Source organism: Exophiala spinifera (assembly GCF_000836115.1).
Source record: "Exophiala spinifera strain CBS 89968 unplaced genomic scaffold supercont1.6, whole genome shotgun sequence".
NCBI classification, from domain to species: domain Eukaryota; kingdom Fungi; phylum Ascomycota; class Eurotiomycetes; order Chaetothyriales; family Herpotrichiellaceae; genus Exophiala; species Exophiala spinifera.
This window is the reverse complement of record NW_015622518.1, coordinates 2,198,999-2,214,293: the sequence shown is the minus strand read 5'-3', so window position 1 is coordinate 2,214,293 and position 15,295 is coordinate 2,198,999. Positions and strand designations below refer to the sequence as shown.

The 15,295-nt window shown below is 51.6% G+C and overlaps 5 protein-coding genes across 5 annotated transcripts; 3 read left to right on the top strand and 2 right to left on the bottom strand.

Annotated features, from left to right (window-relative positions):
- Positions 1-148: 148 nt before the first annotated feature.
- On the bottom strand, positions 149-4,456 carry PV08_08736 (uncharacterized protein; the record flags this gene model as incomplete). The annotated part of the gene is made up of 1 exon (XM_016383061.1): positions 149-4,456. The coding sequence occupies one exon, from the start codon at positions 4,454-4,456 to the stop codon at positions 149-151; it is 4,308 nt and encodes a 1,435-aa protein (XP_016233764.1).
- An 809-nt stretch (positions 4,457-5,265) lies between these two features.
- On the top strand, positions 5,266-6,440 carry PV08_08735 (uncharacterized protein; the record flags this gene model as incomplete). The annotated part of the gene is made up of 2 exons (XM_016383060.1): positions 5,266-6,093; positions 6,159-6,440. 2 exons carry the CDS (start codon positions 5,266-5,268, stop codon positions 6,438-6,440), a joined length of 1,110 nt encoding a protein of 369 aa, XP_016233763.1.
- Positions 6,441-7,667: 1,227 nt separating this feature from the next.
- On the top strand, positions 7,668-12,587 carry PV08_08734 (uncharacterized protein; the record flags this gene model as incomplete). Its single annotated transcript, XM_016383059.1, has 5 exons — positions 7,668-8,319; positions 8,368-9,231; positions 9,284-9,507; positions 10,530-11,317; positions 11,363-12,587. 5 exons carry the CDS (start codon positions 7,668-7,670, stop codon positions 12,585-12,587), a joined length of 3,753 nt encoding a protein of 1,250 aa, XP_016233762.1.
- A 431-nt stretch (positions 12,588-13,018) lies between these two features.
- Positions 13,019-14,347, top strand: PV08_08733 (uncharacterized protein; the record flags this gene model as incomplete). Its single annotated transcript, XM_016383058.1, has 1 exon — positions 13,019-14,347. One exon carries the CDS (start codon positions 13,019-13,021, stop codon positions 14,345-14,347), a length of 1,329 nt encoding a protein of 442 aa, XP_016233761.1.
- Positions 14,348-14,665: 318 nt separating this feature from the next.
- Positions 14,666-14,965, bottom strand: PV08_08732 (H/ACA ribonucleoprotein complex subunit 3; the record flags this gene model as incomplete). Its single annotated transcript, XM_016383057.1, has 3 exons — positions 14,666-14,682; positions 14,739-14,788; positions 14,838-14,965. The coding sequence occupies 3 exons, from the start codon at positions 14,963-14,965 to the stop codon at positions 14,666-14,668; spliced, it is 195 nt and encodes a 64-aa protein (XP_016233760.1).
- Positions 14,966-15,295: the final 330 nt, after the last annotated feature.

The following is a 15,295-nucleotide window of genomic DNA, read 5'->3' as shown; positions in this document are numbered from 1 at the left end:
GCATCTAACGGCAAACTGTACACGCCGAAGCATAATAATTATTACCGTGTCTAACTAGAGGTAGGTACCCATGCAAGGTAGGTCCGTACGGATACACTCGCAGCCACGTCTGGGATCGTGACTCAATTCCCCGTCTCTATTCAATTCTTCATTCATCGACATATGTCGAACCGTCTCGCAGCTCGTGCAAGACACTGTTACCTGGCTGCTGCCGGTCGTCATCAATGTACTTCGTGCCGTCTCGCAGCTCGTGCACCAGGCTGGGGCTCTTAGTGTGTCTCGCACTTCGTCTGGGTGCGAATTCTTTGCTCGCCTGCTTCGGCGTTGTAGAGGCGATGGATACAGTCGACCCCCTCCGTCCTACCGAGGCGCCGCCCTCGTGAATTTCCATGATTCCAGAGTTGGCTCCTTCGGATCCGTGTTCGTATCCCTGTCCCTCAGTCGCCGGGGTAACCGACCTCTTATGTCTTGCACTCCTACGCGGGGTAACTTCGCGCATGGAGACATTGGGACTGAGTGATGCAGACGAGACTATTGATCTGCGGCGACCATTGGCATCTGTTCTCGTTTCTACAGGTGCCTCCTGTTCAACGCGCGGACTTTGGAGAGCGTCTCCAACTTCGTCCACCGGGGTGGCTGATCGCCGCAGACCGACCCTGCGCCGCGAAGCTTGCTCTGGCTGTGTCTTGGAACCGGAGGGCGAGCCTCGAACGCCCGATTCAATATGTTTGCGATCGCTCTTGTCCTTGTCTCCCAACGGAGCAGCACGCTCTACTTCTCTGGAGGTCTCAATTTGCTCACTGCCGTTGCCCATGTTGTCCGTTCTGTTGCTTCTTCGTCGATTTGTAGGGCGAGGCTTTAAATGTGGGGATCCGGAGGACTTAATGTCAGCACTGGTAGTCGAAGCAGGGAGCAAGATGCTTCCATTATCTTTCCACCATGAACGTAGTAGAGCCACGTAATCCTCCTCTGTGGATCCATACTCAACGGGAGGACCAGTGATGACAACATCGAATCGACCAGATGTTTTGCCTTCAGTCGAGGCGAAGACCGCCCACGATGAGGTGTCGGTGCTCAACAGCATGAACTTCCGATCTGAGGTCTGTGTTTTGAAGTCGCGGAGCAGAACGACATCTCCACGCCGCGTACTTGGGAGTGCAGTTTTGACAGGCCTGAATACGCGCACATTGACCGCGTCCTGCTTGCATGATGAGTCTGCTAGGCGCAGCGTAGTGTAATATTCCTTGGGACCAGATTTTGCACGCTCGGGTTGGAAGGAGTCGTCCACACAAACTCCAATGACATCAACAAGATGATTAAAGTGCTCTTCCAGGGAAGCAAGAGAAGGGTAGTATGCATGTTGCGTCGTTACTCCTGTTGCCAGGGGGGTTGGGGAGTGTGTCTCTCGCTGAGCAATGGCACTCATGGCATCTCCTTTCGCAAGCACCAATGTGTCGATGGTCTCTTCTGGTGCATGTTGAGTAGGCGAGGACGGTAGTTCGACGGCATGTGTCGCAATAGGGTTTGCATTTTCCTTTCGTGAGGATGCCGGCGACGTTGCTCGAGCTGATCGGCGAGATGTGAAGTATGGGCTGGAGATATTGCCAGGCAGCGCAGATCTTCTGGCTGATATTCGTCGAGAGAGGCGGCGGGGTGTAGGAGTTTCAATTTCTCCCTGAATTGGTGAGACCGCCGGTCCATGGTCTTTTCCTTCTTGAGCAGATTGAACAAGTCCCTCAGTGGGAGGTATCATCGAGTCGTCCGGGATTTGACCTTGAGCAGTAGTCGTCGCTCGCACCTCAGGAGTTGATGCTGTCCGGTCAGCGTTACCAGAAAGGTTGTCCCCTTGAGTATGATCTGGAGTCGGCAGTTGTGCAGGTATTTCAGCCGTCTTCGCCGTATCGAAAGAATCTTGAGCAACAAGTTCTGAAGCAACACCCTGACCCACTTCATTGTCAGAGACATCCTCTACATCGCGTGGGTGAACACCCCTGCGATGTGGAGAGACGGGCCACTCTCCGGTAACTGTGCCCTCGATGTTAGCTACTAGCTGTTTCTGAAGATGCTCAGGACTCTTCGATGGATGACTGTGTGTGGTATTGTCATCTTTCGAGTAGCTCAAGGCCCTTTCAGAGGCGATTTCGATCTCCGAGATTGGAAGCACATGGGATGGCTGGAAAGATGGAAGAGAGTCTTCGACCTGTTCAAAAACAGTCTCTACTGCCTCTTCGAAAGCAACATCCTTGGCTCCTTCGGCAGGAGTCATGGGTTCTTCGGCTACATCATCGTTGCTAGCCGGAATCGGTGTCTGTCTTCTGTGTGGCTCGCCATAGGAAGTTGCGTAATCCGAAGGTGGCTCGTGTGTCAAGGCGAAGGCTTCGTCGACATTACCATCCATTGAATGTTTGTGCATATGCAGTGCTGGAGAACTATGAGGGGACGAATGGGAGACAGCAGAACGTGACTCCGGCTGTTGGGCAGCTGGGCCATCTATTATGGAAACAGGAAGTGAATTGTGTTCAACAGTAGTGTACGTGCTCTCGAGCTCAATGTATGCTTCAGAACTTGCTCTTAGGGGAGGTGTCTCCGAGAGAGTGGCCTTGTCATCCGAAGCATCAGCGGTGGCAGATGGTTGAACCGGGGATATCTCGAGGAATCCCTGGAAAGCACCTAGGGGATTCGTCTGCTGGCCTGTAGAGATATCTTCGGTAGTGATACGAGGAGATCTCGGCATGAGATCGCGCGGTGGCCCGTAAAGATCATCATCTTCTATCTCGATGAGCTGCTGGATTTTTGAATTAGGGAGATCATTGGTCAGCTCATTCTGCTGCTGGTAATGTTCCTCGATAGCCAGCTCTGTATTTGACAGCCATAGTTCAGTGGCAGTGCTGGCAGGCTTGGCGGGATCATAGCCGTTGTCTGCAGCCTGAGGGACATTTATGGACGGGTCCAGATCGTGGTCTTCTGGTATCGACGTAGACTGCTCATTCATCGGCGGCTGCAAGACTTGTTTTGTTGAAGTAGTTTGACGATGGGGAGGCGCTTCCGGAACTACAAGTGACTCGTCGGAACCCTCCTCGCCCGCTCCAGCTTCTAGTGGAATTTCGTCGCCCGCGTCGTGTTCTTCGTGAGTCACAACGTGAGCAGAAAGCCCTTCATGAACAATCTGAAACGAATCGGCTCGAATAATAGCGCTCTCGGCCGTACTTGTGCCGGAGGCGTCTAATTGAGATAATCCATCCTGGAAAGGCGGAAAATATCCAATTTCGACACCACGTCTTTGTATCAATGGCGATACCAGAGGAAGGCCAGGCGACGCAAGAGGAAGAAGTCGAGGTGTCGACGTAGCACCAGAAGATGTTTCAGTGGGCGTAATAGTATCGGCATTCCCTGACTTGGGAAGATCTGGAATTCTCAAAGGCGTCTGTGGAGGACCCATGGAGGCCGGCTTGGGCTCTTGACTCGGAGACCGGAATTGAACATCTGGTTGAGGCGCAGTGCTGTCGCTGCCTCCACTACTTTTACGACTGTGGACATCATTATCAAGAAGATGTTGTTGAGTTTGATCTTGTGTCGCATAAACAAGCTGTCTCGCTAATGGCTCGTCGTGGGCAACGACGCCCTCTGATGTAGAGTCCTGCGTTTCACGGGGCGAAGCGACATCTGGAGTTGTTGTACTTGGTATCTCCAGCATCGTTGTTGTAGGCTGTGGTGTTTGTGGGACGGATTCTGAGCCCTCATCCGTGTCCACGAGGTTCCATCCGCCGCTGTCTCTTGCAAACTTCGTACGTTTTCGCCCAAGACCCGCCACGTAGCCATCGTCATCGGCAAGGGAGTCCAAAGAGGTTTCGAAGAATGTCTTTCCGGAATATCTCCTCCCTGACCTTGAGGGCGTTATGAGAGGAACATGTATCTTGCTTAGTTCATGGAACGATACACCGTTTTGCCTAGGAGTTGCAGTGGGAAGACTGTTGAGGGCTTCCAGAACACCATTGTCTGGTGACCCGCGGTCGTCAGGTGCAGTGTAGTTTATGGTAGTCGCTACAGCATTGTCGCGCAGGATCTCAGCGGTAACTTGGGTCTGGAATTCCAAGTCCCAATTTATTTTCTTTCCTGGCGTGGATATAGTGTCTGCGGTTTCTTGCCACTTGCAACCAACGAGACTAAGTCGCAGGATGTCACCGATGCCAACTTTCGTCTTTGCGACTTCTCGAGCACTGCCATTGTGGAAAACCACTTTTACCTGCCCTCGAGGTTTCCGCGCGCGAATGTCCGAATCTGCCAGCAGCAACGCGAGTGTCCTTGTAGAACTAGAGTATGGCCAGACAAGAGCGACACTGGCGAGGATATAGGAGGAAGCACCGGTCACGTTGGGACTGAGGTCAGCAACTGAGATTTGGTCGGTGGGCTCAAAGGCAGGCCGGCTGGAAAGATCTAGCGCCACCACCGTGGTCATGTTGAAGGCGGCCAAAAGAGAGCACCGGGAGCGCCGGCCATATCTGGATCGCTTGGGCGTTCGGGGGTCCCCTGGGGATTACGCGCTGGAGTGTGAAATGGAATGCTCGAAGGGTGCTGTAACGGACAAGTGAGGGAATGTTTGAGGCCCAGTCAACGCGAACTGTTGCGGGGAGAAGAAACACCAAGAAATTGCCGAAACGCGTTTCACAAGCGTTGAATCTGGACACGCCACTCAAGCCAGCAGCCTTGCAGCGTCACAGCCTCTCTGTTTCACGATTCTTGCTTCACGCTGTCCTCGACTGGCTCTACACGTCTCCCCGTCATATGGTTTAGTCTACCGCTATGAATGCTGACCTGCTTAGACTGCTTTCGTGGCTGAGTACATCGAGGCCACAAATGCTTCCAGCCTTGACCAGATGAAAAGAAGAGACCACATTCCAGTGAATGGATATCACTGGGGGGCGCCAGCCATGTCCATCTCAATTGTACCTCCTTGCCATGGCGACAATAGATTCCTTGTACTCAAGAATTCACTTTCGGTTCCTATTCAGACTTCCTCGTGTCTTTTCATCTCTCAAACCCGCTCTCGTTCCTTTGCTGCGTCTCATTCAGTTCGCTCTTTCAAAGTCCTTGTCCACGTCCGTCTCCTCCCTTCTCCTCTAATCTCACGTCGTGTCTCTTCGTCAACTGCGGCGGGACAACCTTTCGCGCGTTCGAGTGATTGCAACACCTTGACCGCAAGTCCGCAGGCGGCATTCATTCATTTCGTCAAGAGTTGTCCTGGGCCGACAACAATACCACGCAATAATGCTGTGCATTCTTTCCTCCGTGCTGCTGGTCAGCGTCTTCCTCAAACCGGCCCTTGCTACCTATCAATTGGTGCATGACTACTCAGGTGATGCTTTCTGGACTGGCTTTGACTTCTTCACCGACCATGATCCGACAGACGGGCTTGTTCAATTTCAGTCAATGGAAGTAGCAAATGCAACAGGTCTGGCAGGTTTCATAGAGACTGGAACCCCATCAAAGGCAGTGTTCATGGGGGTCGACACGGCACAGGTTGCGCCCCAGGGTCGAGCCAGCGTTCGGGTATCATCGAATGAGACCTTCCAACACGCGCTGGTTATTGCCGACATCTCACACATGCCAGGGGGTATCTGCGGAGTATGGCCTGCGTTCTGGATGCTTGGATCAGACTGGCCCAACAATGGCGAGATTGATATCGTCGAAGGAGTCAACGACCAGACTGCCAACAGCATGACATTGCACACAAATTCAGGCCCTATCATCACGGATGGGGCACATTTCTCAGGAGAACTGGTCACGGCTGACTGCGACGTCAACGCACCCGATCAGCCAAAGAATGCCGGTTGCTCCATCGGTGACAGTTCCAACCTGACATTTGGATCCGACTTCAATTCGGCAGGAGGTGGCGTCTTCGCAACGGAGTGGACATCACAATTCATCAAGATCTGGTTCTTCCCTCGCGGCAGCTTCCCTGACGACATCGTCAGCAGTAACCCGAACCCCGGGGAGAACTGGGGTACCCCGAACTCTGTGTTCCAAGGATCGTTCAACATCGACGATCATTTCAAGAATTTGCAGATCGTCTTCGATACCACATTCTGTGGACAGGTGAGCACCAACACTTCAATGTTGTTTGATGTTTCATTCTTCATATAGCTGACTTCTGTGTCCAGTGGGCAGGCCAAGTGTGGAATACGACTTCTTGTGCGTCGCTAGCACCAACGTGTGAGGACTACGTATCCAATAACCCGAAGCATTTTATCGATGCCTACTGGGCAATCAACACACTGCAGGTGTTCCAGGACGACAGTGAACCAGCAGCAAATTCCGGTCCCGGTAGGGGAACATTCAACCCTCCATTCAACCCCAGCAGCACGCGCAACAAGTCCAAGCGGTCTCCCGTGGCTCCCTCGACAGCGAATTCAGGTCGTCGGGTGTTACCGATATATCTGTGACGCAGTGGACCATCAGTTTCCTGTTAATAGAAAGCAAGGCGTTGGGGTAAGCGAAGCATTACGAGTTTGTGGCCGTGCTCTCGTTCCAGAAAGGCCATTGGCATTTTGGTTCTCAAAGCTTAAACGAGAACACTTGGACGAGGTCCGCGAAGCTTGTGTATCTTTTTTGGTTAGAGTTCACGTCATGCAGGCCGAGCTGACCCGTATGATCGATGCGGTGGTCGCAGATCGGGGATTCTAGATAATGCATAAATTGCTCATGTTCCTTCATGGGCGATTTTGGCCCGACCTTCTTCTGTCTCGAGGCCTTACATGGTGGGGATTGGACTGGGGGAATTGGGTCATGGATTACTGAGGGCGGCAAAACGCAACTCAGCTGTGACTGCGACGGTCATGCGGAAAGCCAGAGGTGGTGATCCCATGCCGTTTGCAGCACGAGCAATTAGCATGAATCGCCATCAGTGACTTCGTCTCCATCTCTGACTCTGTCGCGCCCTGGAAAATTTCGCTCGCTCGATCCAGGTGCAAAAGGCCCGCGGACCACGACGTCATCATAAGGCTGTGCCAAGCATCGGTGGCTTCCTCGGCATCAGATCGGCATCCAGGAGCGAAAACAAGCTTCTTCCTCCGATACAATTTCCACGGGCACAATGAGTGTTTCTCTGAGTATGAATGAGGCCCTGTCCTCGTATCGCATTGCAAACAGGGCGTGTCCCGACTTGAGCGGTGCTGGAGCAGAAAATTCCTCCGCTGATTGACGGCACTCGCAATATACCCAAGCGGACCACAATAATGATGCGGCTGACCATCGTTGGCTGGGAAGCTCACTAAGGAACAGCACGAGCATCCACCCGGACCCTCCATGTTGATAGTCGCTGACCAGTACAAAGTCGATGTTCTCCATATTGACACGGCGGAAATGTGTTTTAATAATGGCCACTTCGTCATAGCGCAGGCTAGTGGCTACAGTGTCGCTTTCATACAGGACACGGCCTTGTGCCCATACTCCACCATTGATATCATTGCACATTTTATTCCAGAACACCCTTATTGTGGTTGATGGAACGCTACCCGCACGACACAGGCACGGGGCCTTGCAACCGTATTCCGATAGTATATACTCTGCTGTGACCCGTCCTCTCCTGCTTTGTTTGTTTTGCGGATGATCTTTATCGCTGGCTTTACCTGCACCACCCCTACTGATTGTTCTGTTGAGGGTAGACCATCATGGCTTCGAATCATCAGGATCGCCACCCCACCTTCCACACCCCAAGCTTTGATTCAAACCGTGAGTCTACAGGAAGCTCGAGAGGCGAGAACGGTGAATGGGAAAGAGCGTCGACAATCGACGGTGACAATGATGCGACTACCAACAAGCCCGAAGAGAATGTCCCAGAGGCAGCGCACGTTGGGACTACTCTCAGAGAAAAGGAGGAACGAAGTGCCGGGTCTGAGCCCGAAACTTTCGACAAGATTGAGATAACGGAAGACGACTGCATGAGCGAGCTCGGCTACTCGTGGCCCGAATGGAAGAAATGGACTGTCTTGACAGTCATCTTCCTTGTCCAGCTTTCGATGAACTTCAATACCTCTCTATATTCGAACGGTCTAGGGGGCATCTCCGAAGAGTACGGTGTCAGTGCCCAGGCCGCCCGCTGCGGTGCTATGATTTTCTTGGTCATGTATGCTTTTGGATGTGAACTATGGGCCCCGTGGAGTGAGGAATTTGGCCGCTGGCCCATCCTTCAGCTTTCCCTTACTCTTGTCAACATCTGGCAACTTCCTGTCGCTCTTGCACCCAATTTCGGCTCTCTCATGGTCGGAAGAGCTCTTGGTGGCCTCAGCTCTGCGGGAGGTTCTGTCACTCTTGGAATGATTGGTGAGTTCAATACTATTAGGTCCTCGGATGTCTGCTAACAGGCTGTAGCTGATCTATGGGACGCGGATAACCAGCAGTATGCTGTCGCTTATGTGGTCTTCTCATCAGTCTTCGGCTCAGTTCTGGGTCCCATCATTGGTGGATTTGTGGAACAGTATCTCGCATGGAGATGGGCTATTTGGATTCAGTTGATTTTTGGCGGTTTCGTACAGGCCGCACATTTCTTTCTGGTCCCAGAGACCCGCACGACAATCCTCATGGACCGTATTGCAAAGAAGAGACGCAAGGCTACTGGTGAAAACATCTGGGGGCCTAACGAGTTGGAACCTTTCAGAGACCGTTTCTCCGTCCGAGAAGTGCTCATTACTTGGATGCGCCCATTTAAGATGTTTTTGACCGAGCCCATCGTTCTGACGCTCTCACTCCTCAGTGGTTTCTCTGATGCTCTGATCTTCATGTTCATTCAGTCATTCGCCTTGGTGTACGGACAGTGGCACTTTTCGGCCTGGCAGACGGGTCTCGCTTTCTTACCGCTGGGCATCGGTTATCTTCTGGCTTGGATCTCATTCATCCCTGCCATCAAAAGGAACATCAAGGAACGAGAGCGAAACCCCGGCAATGAAAAGGCACAGTACGAGTCACGACTGTGGTGGCTTCTGTGGACTGCCCCCTGCCTTCCGATTGGTCTTTTCGGCTTTGCCTGGACCATCCAGGGCCCTCCGATCCATTGGATCGGTTCGATGATTTTCTCTGCAATCGTTGGTATTGCTAACTATGCCATCTACATGGCAACAATCGATTACATGATCTGTGCTTACGGCCCATATTCGGCTTCTGCTACGGGTGGCAACGGCTGGGCCAGAGATTTCCTTGCTGGTGTTCTTACCATTCCGGCAACGCCTTTCTTTGAAAGTGAGTACCTCTCCCCAGAAGTCTCTGACTCTTCCTGGCTAACACATGTCAGATATTGGTGGTCGTTATCACCTGAACTACGCGGCCACTATTCTCGCTTGTATCGCTACCCTCCTCGTCGTAGCAGTCTACGCCATCTACTGGTGGGGCCCAGAATTGCGGAAGAGATCGCCGTTCGCTCAGTCACTTGCCGAAGCTCGCGTTGACAACGATGGTCGCCGTCTGTCTTACTTGCGATCCTACTCTGGTACCTCAGGCTCCAGGCGAGCTTCCCGAGTAAGCCTCGAAGCCTCCCGAGCAATCAACTCCCGTAGGCAAAGTCAGGCTAGTTTCGCTAGGCCGAGCATGCCTCCAAGGATGGGATCTGGTATCGTTAGATAGATAGACGTGCAATTTGCAATCTCGGGTCGCAAAGCGTTTCAGCGTTTCAGATAAGGCTTCTGGTTGAATTTCATAGTCCCTGGCGTGATAATTATGTATGGGAATATTGTACTCTCGCTACATCTGTGGGAGTTCGCATTGTGCGCTTCGAGTCGCAATCATGACTTCTTTATGACATGAACGACGCCATGTTGCAAAGATTAACTTTCATAAAAGTGCTCACTGAAAGTAGAATATGCATGTAGCATAGCAAGAAAATAGGTGTAGACATTAAACAGACTCATTTAGCATATCAATGAATTAACACCCGAAACGTACATGTCCCTTCGCAGCTTATCAACATTTCCGAGCCTTTCCTCACTCCTTCTGCCGAGGGCGGTTGGCATATCTATACGAGGCGGACGGATGAACCCGCCAGTCGGAGGAACCAAGAAGATTAAAATGCATCAATCAGCGATGGCAGAAGCCGAGAACTTTAGCCTTCACCCACCTCGTCTCGACTCTTCAGCTTCTCTACATTTCATGCTGCACCGTGGGAACCTCGTACAGATGCCCGCGAATAGCCGAAGCATTTCTTATCTCTTCTCATCTTCGATAACGATGAAGCTGACATGGAAATACGGATTGCTCGAGTGCCGGCCCGCGTGGAGGTAAAATGCCTGGCCGCAGTCAAGCCTGTCTAGATAAGGTGTCTTTCCTCGTCTTGTCTGGCCAAATCGCCTTCAATCTGGCATAAATGGGAGCAAATAACAAAGTCGTCAGCTGTCGCCCTTGCCGAGAACGCAAGGTATGCTCCGCGAAAGGTGTCCATCATCGGCATCCAACTGATCTGCTTCGTCCAGGTGCGCTGCAATCGGAGCATTCCGTGCCTGAGCTGTGTCAGACATAAATGTGAAGCTAGCTGCCAACCCTACCAGCCCAACAGCATCCAGCAAGCGAAGGTGCCTATACCAAGGACCATTAGGCCGATCCGACGATCACATGGCGCTGCCCCTGCTATCCAGTCACCCGTCCATACTCATAATCTGACGCCTGGCAGTAGCGTTGGCAATGAAGTTGGTGGTCGACTGGAATCCGGATTAAGAGTGTCACAAAGCAACATCGGCTATCAGGTCCACGACGCGAGCGCCAAACGTCCCTCGACCATTAACACAGCCGGGCTAGCAGAGCTCACTGTTGAAGAGCTTCATACCTACAACAATCTTTTGTCCCTTGAGAAAGATCACGACTTGGCCACTTCACCTCCACCCTTCGCTGGCACTGGAATCAGCTTGTCTACCTCGGAGAAAATAGCGTGGCAGATTCACCTTGCCAGTGCTTTGCCTCCGCGGTCACACTGTGATTTGTTCATTGCCTACTTTTTCGAAAGTATTAATTGGATATACCAGGCGATTCATGCTCCGTCGTTTCGTCAAAAGTATGAGTCGCTTTGGGAATATCCTGTGAAGGATGTCGATCTGGTCTGGATTGCCCTCCTGTATGTTCTGATATCGCTCACTGCACTCTACATCGACCCTAAGGCATGCGAGAGTGTCGGATACGATGCTTCAGACATCCGGAACAATGGGCATCTGTGGTTTCGACTATCTCGTCAGGCTCTGCATGCCGGTGAGTATGACTCCAGGCCATGCTTGACACAAATTCAAGTCTTTATTCAATCGCAGTCTTATTGGTATGCAACAAAGGCCGTTGAAGCTTTGAACAGGTATGTACCTCTATTAAGCTCTGCAACTATGCTGACTACTTCCAGTGCAATGGGTCAGGCTGTACGCTGCGCTCAAGCTATCCACCTTGATAAAGACCGAGATCCTGCAACGAATCTGACTTCTGAGCTCCGGCATCGTTTATGGTGGGACCTGTGTTGTTCAGACACCTACCAATCTCTCTGCCTCGATCGACAGCCATTGATCCAAGCGCACCTCTCCGACGTCCCTTTGCCACAGAATTGTGAAGATTGTGATATCACGAGTACCATGATCAATTGCCGCCCCCTTGAAGAGCCAACTGTGATGACGGTGCATGTTCTCCGCGCCGGTTTGTTCAAAGTCTTAAGCAAACTCTACGCGAACAATGCATCCGCATCGACGTCCTATGAAGAGGTATGTGCAATTGATCAGGAGATCCTTACGATTGTGGATCAATTCCCATGGTATTTGAAGACACATAGAGACCAAGGCCGGTTTACAGTCATCAGTCCTACCCTGCCTCCGGTGTATGACCATATACAGTGGCAGCACCATCTCATTCACAATTCAATCTGTGTCCAACGGATCCGGATGTACCGACCTTTTCTCCGTTCTCCCTTCCACAATGATTGTTGGTCGAAGTGTATCGAGGCTGTCGAAGGGGCCTTTGCCGTATACCATGCGATTCGCAATGCAAATCCAGTCCGCTTTCAGCGCTCACAGAAGATGGTTGCGCAGAGCTACCAAATATTTTGTTCAGCAGTCTCGATAGCCGTATTCTTGCTCGTGGAGCGCCCAGCACTCCCTAGCCGAATGCAGTCTGATATCGAAGTTGTAATACAAGACTTGCAGCGTATCGTGCAAAACCACAGCTCCATTCCCATGGCCGTGGCTGGCCGGGTTGTCCTAACGAAGATCCTGGACGCTTATAATCTTAGCAGCCGGCAGCAACAGGGCTTAAACCATGAAGAGACAGTATCAAACTCCAACTGGCATACTCTTATCCCAGAAATCTACGCTCATATGGGCGGCCAGGCGAAGACGAAAACATATCTCGACCGATGTGCTGTCTCACACATTGTGAACCGAGAAAGCAGTATGAGTGGGTCATACTCGCCGCTGAATCTCCAGTCCAAAACAACATCCAAAGCAGGTGTAATCACTGCAACCGAGCCGACTTATATGACCAACGATTCGAATTCGTTCGATGCAGACTTCGCAACGTCTTTCGGCTTCGATCTCCATTTTGATGTTCTCAGTTGGGGTATCGAGGACTTCGAGTTTCAATGAGACGATGGGCTGCACCATTCATCGCTACATCGTCTTTCTTTGCACTGTAGATGCACTGACTGATATTTGTGGCGGAAATGATGCTAGGTAGAGGGCTACAATAGAAGGCTGAGCAGCGATCCATAAAGCCTCTGTAGAATGCCTCAGTTGGGCCGCCATGATGAGGGATAGTGCTTGACGACCTTCCCAGATTCAACGCCTGGAGCCGCTGTGATCTAGCCCTGCGTTTCAACTCGTATTCTCGGCCCGGCATCTAGTGTGGATTTCAGGCCTTGGATACTACACTAAACCCAAATTGGGTAGATCAAGATAAGATAAGATGCTTCAGGATTTCACAAAATACTTTTTCGATAAAATGCACTGGCCGTGGTGAATCTGAATCTTTCGCAGAACGTTTAATTTTTCTCTGTTATCATATTCTCACGTCAATAATGTCTCAAGATCATTCTGAAACGTCTGCAGAGCAGAAGCCGATACACACCATCCTCCTAGACTCCTCGCCTCTTCTGCTTAACACACCTGGCATATCTACACTCCTGGCGAATGGCCACGTCCTAGTAACCACACCCTCTGTGATCGCTGAAATTCGAGGCGAGGAAGCAAGGACGAGGATAGAAACACTTTACAAGCCTTTTCTTGAAATCCGGACACCAAAACCGGAAAGCGTCAAACATGTCAAGGAATTCGCTAGAAAGACTGGAGACGGTGGGGTGCTCAGCCAGACTGACTTCGAAGTGCTCGCACTGGCTTACGATCTGGAGTGTGAGCGCAACGGAGGCGACTGGCGGTTACGAGCAACCCCGGGACAGAAGAGAGTGAATGGAGCTCCACCCCAGAAAGAAACGGACGAGACTGCAAAGCCGGATGCATCACCTGTTGAGGCGTCTCAGAGCGAAAACGCAGAGGCAGATCAAGACGACGACCACCAAGTTTGCATTGAAACCCAGGTTGACTCAATGACCTTGCGGGACGGTGAGATCGAAGTGGCTCAACCACAGGAAGAATTTGAACCGGTGGAGGTAGAGCAGCACCAGGAGGAGGAGGAATCGCCACTCCCAGAAGCTGCAGAACAAGACGTCGATTTACCGACGAACGATGCAGGATCAGACTCAGACGACGGCTGGATTACGCCTTCTAACATCAAGAAACGACAAGCTAAAGACGAGGCTGCAAATAGCAAATTCAAACCTAAGCCCGAAACGAAACATTTACAGGTCGCCACCATGACAGGCGATTTTGCAATGCAGAACGTCCTGCTTCAGATGAACTTGAACCTCTTGTCCACCAAGAACTGCCAACGAATCTCCCAGATCAAGCAGTTCATACTCAGATGTCATGGGTGCTTTGCGACCACGAAAGATATGAACAAGCAATTTTGCCCGCGATGCGGCAAGCCCACGCTGACCAGGGTCAGCTGCACGACTAACGACAAGGGCGAGGTCAAGTTGCACCTTAAAGCCAACATGCAGTGGAATAACAGGGGCAACGTCTTCTCGATACCCAAACCGACCGCTGGCAGTGCGAATCAGAAATGGAAAGGACCCCGGCAAGGCGGTGGACAAGGCGGATGGGGTAGTGATCTCATCCTCGCGGAAGATCAGAAGGAATACATCAGAGCGATGACAACGATGAAGAGAACGAAGGAGAAAGATCTGATGGACCAAGACACGCTGCCTAGCATTCTGACGGGAGATCGAGGTCAAAATACTGGAAAGATCCGAGTTGGAGGTGGTAGGACCATCAATTCGCGAAAGAGATAGCCGTTTAAAAAGTGTCCGAATTTAATGAAGCCATGAATACCAAAGTATCTTGTGAACCTATGACTCTCCAGTAGGTCACGGCTTTCGGGTATCCTGCCCTTTCGTATCCCCGACGCCGTACGCCATTCGATTGTAACTCAGGTACGTCTCTTAGACAAAGAGTCCCCAAGGGCGATAGCATTGAAGCTCCTCGTGTCGCTTCTCGAGGAGACCCAAACCCAGCCATGCGAATCGTTCGCGGCCATTTTGAGGCGTGGAACCTCCCATCCTCAGACGACCACCGAGTTACATCCTGTTATTCATTGCTAATGCATCGTCTCATTTTTTCTCCTCTTCTGGTCGCTGGTTAGCCCTTCGAACACGCACACGGAGGAATTAGGAAGAGACGCACTTTGTTGGGTGAGCAGGAGGCCGTATCGCTTCTTTAGTGTAACTCGATGCCTGCAACCGGGTCAGAAAGGGACCAAGCATGGAGCGAACTCTTCCGCACCTCGAATATTTGTCGTCGGGTGAAAATCTCGCGGGATGCGCCGACTTTGTGACCACGCCGTCGAGGACCTTTTTCAGAGTGTATATCCTCTTGCCCGTGGCCGGGTCCTCGGTGTACATCAAATGCATCTTTTCGAGGCGCTGTGCGTTCTTCTCACTGTCCTACAGGAGAACTCTGAGGCGTCGACGGGAAAGCGATTTCTGCGTCAAGAGGGAAACAAACGACACAAATTCGTGCGTTGTGGTTGGAGGAGGACGACCGGCAGATGCTACTGAGAGTGCAAAACTGCGGCCGTTAAAAAATTTGGCCAAAAGCCGCAACTAGAAAAGCAATAATTTCCCCGCGCAGCCGAAATTCTGAAGCCGACAAGATTTTGGACCAACAGCAACACTTCCAACACACACTTCTTCTGTCTCATTCTCGTGCCATCGACAAGCGAGTCCTTTCGTCCTGCATTA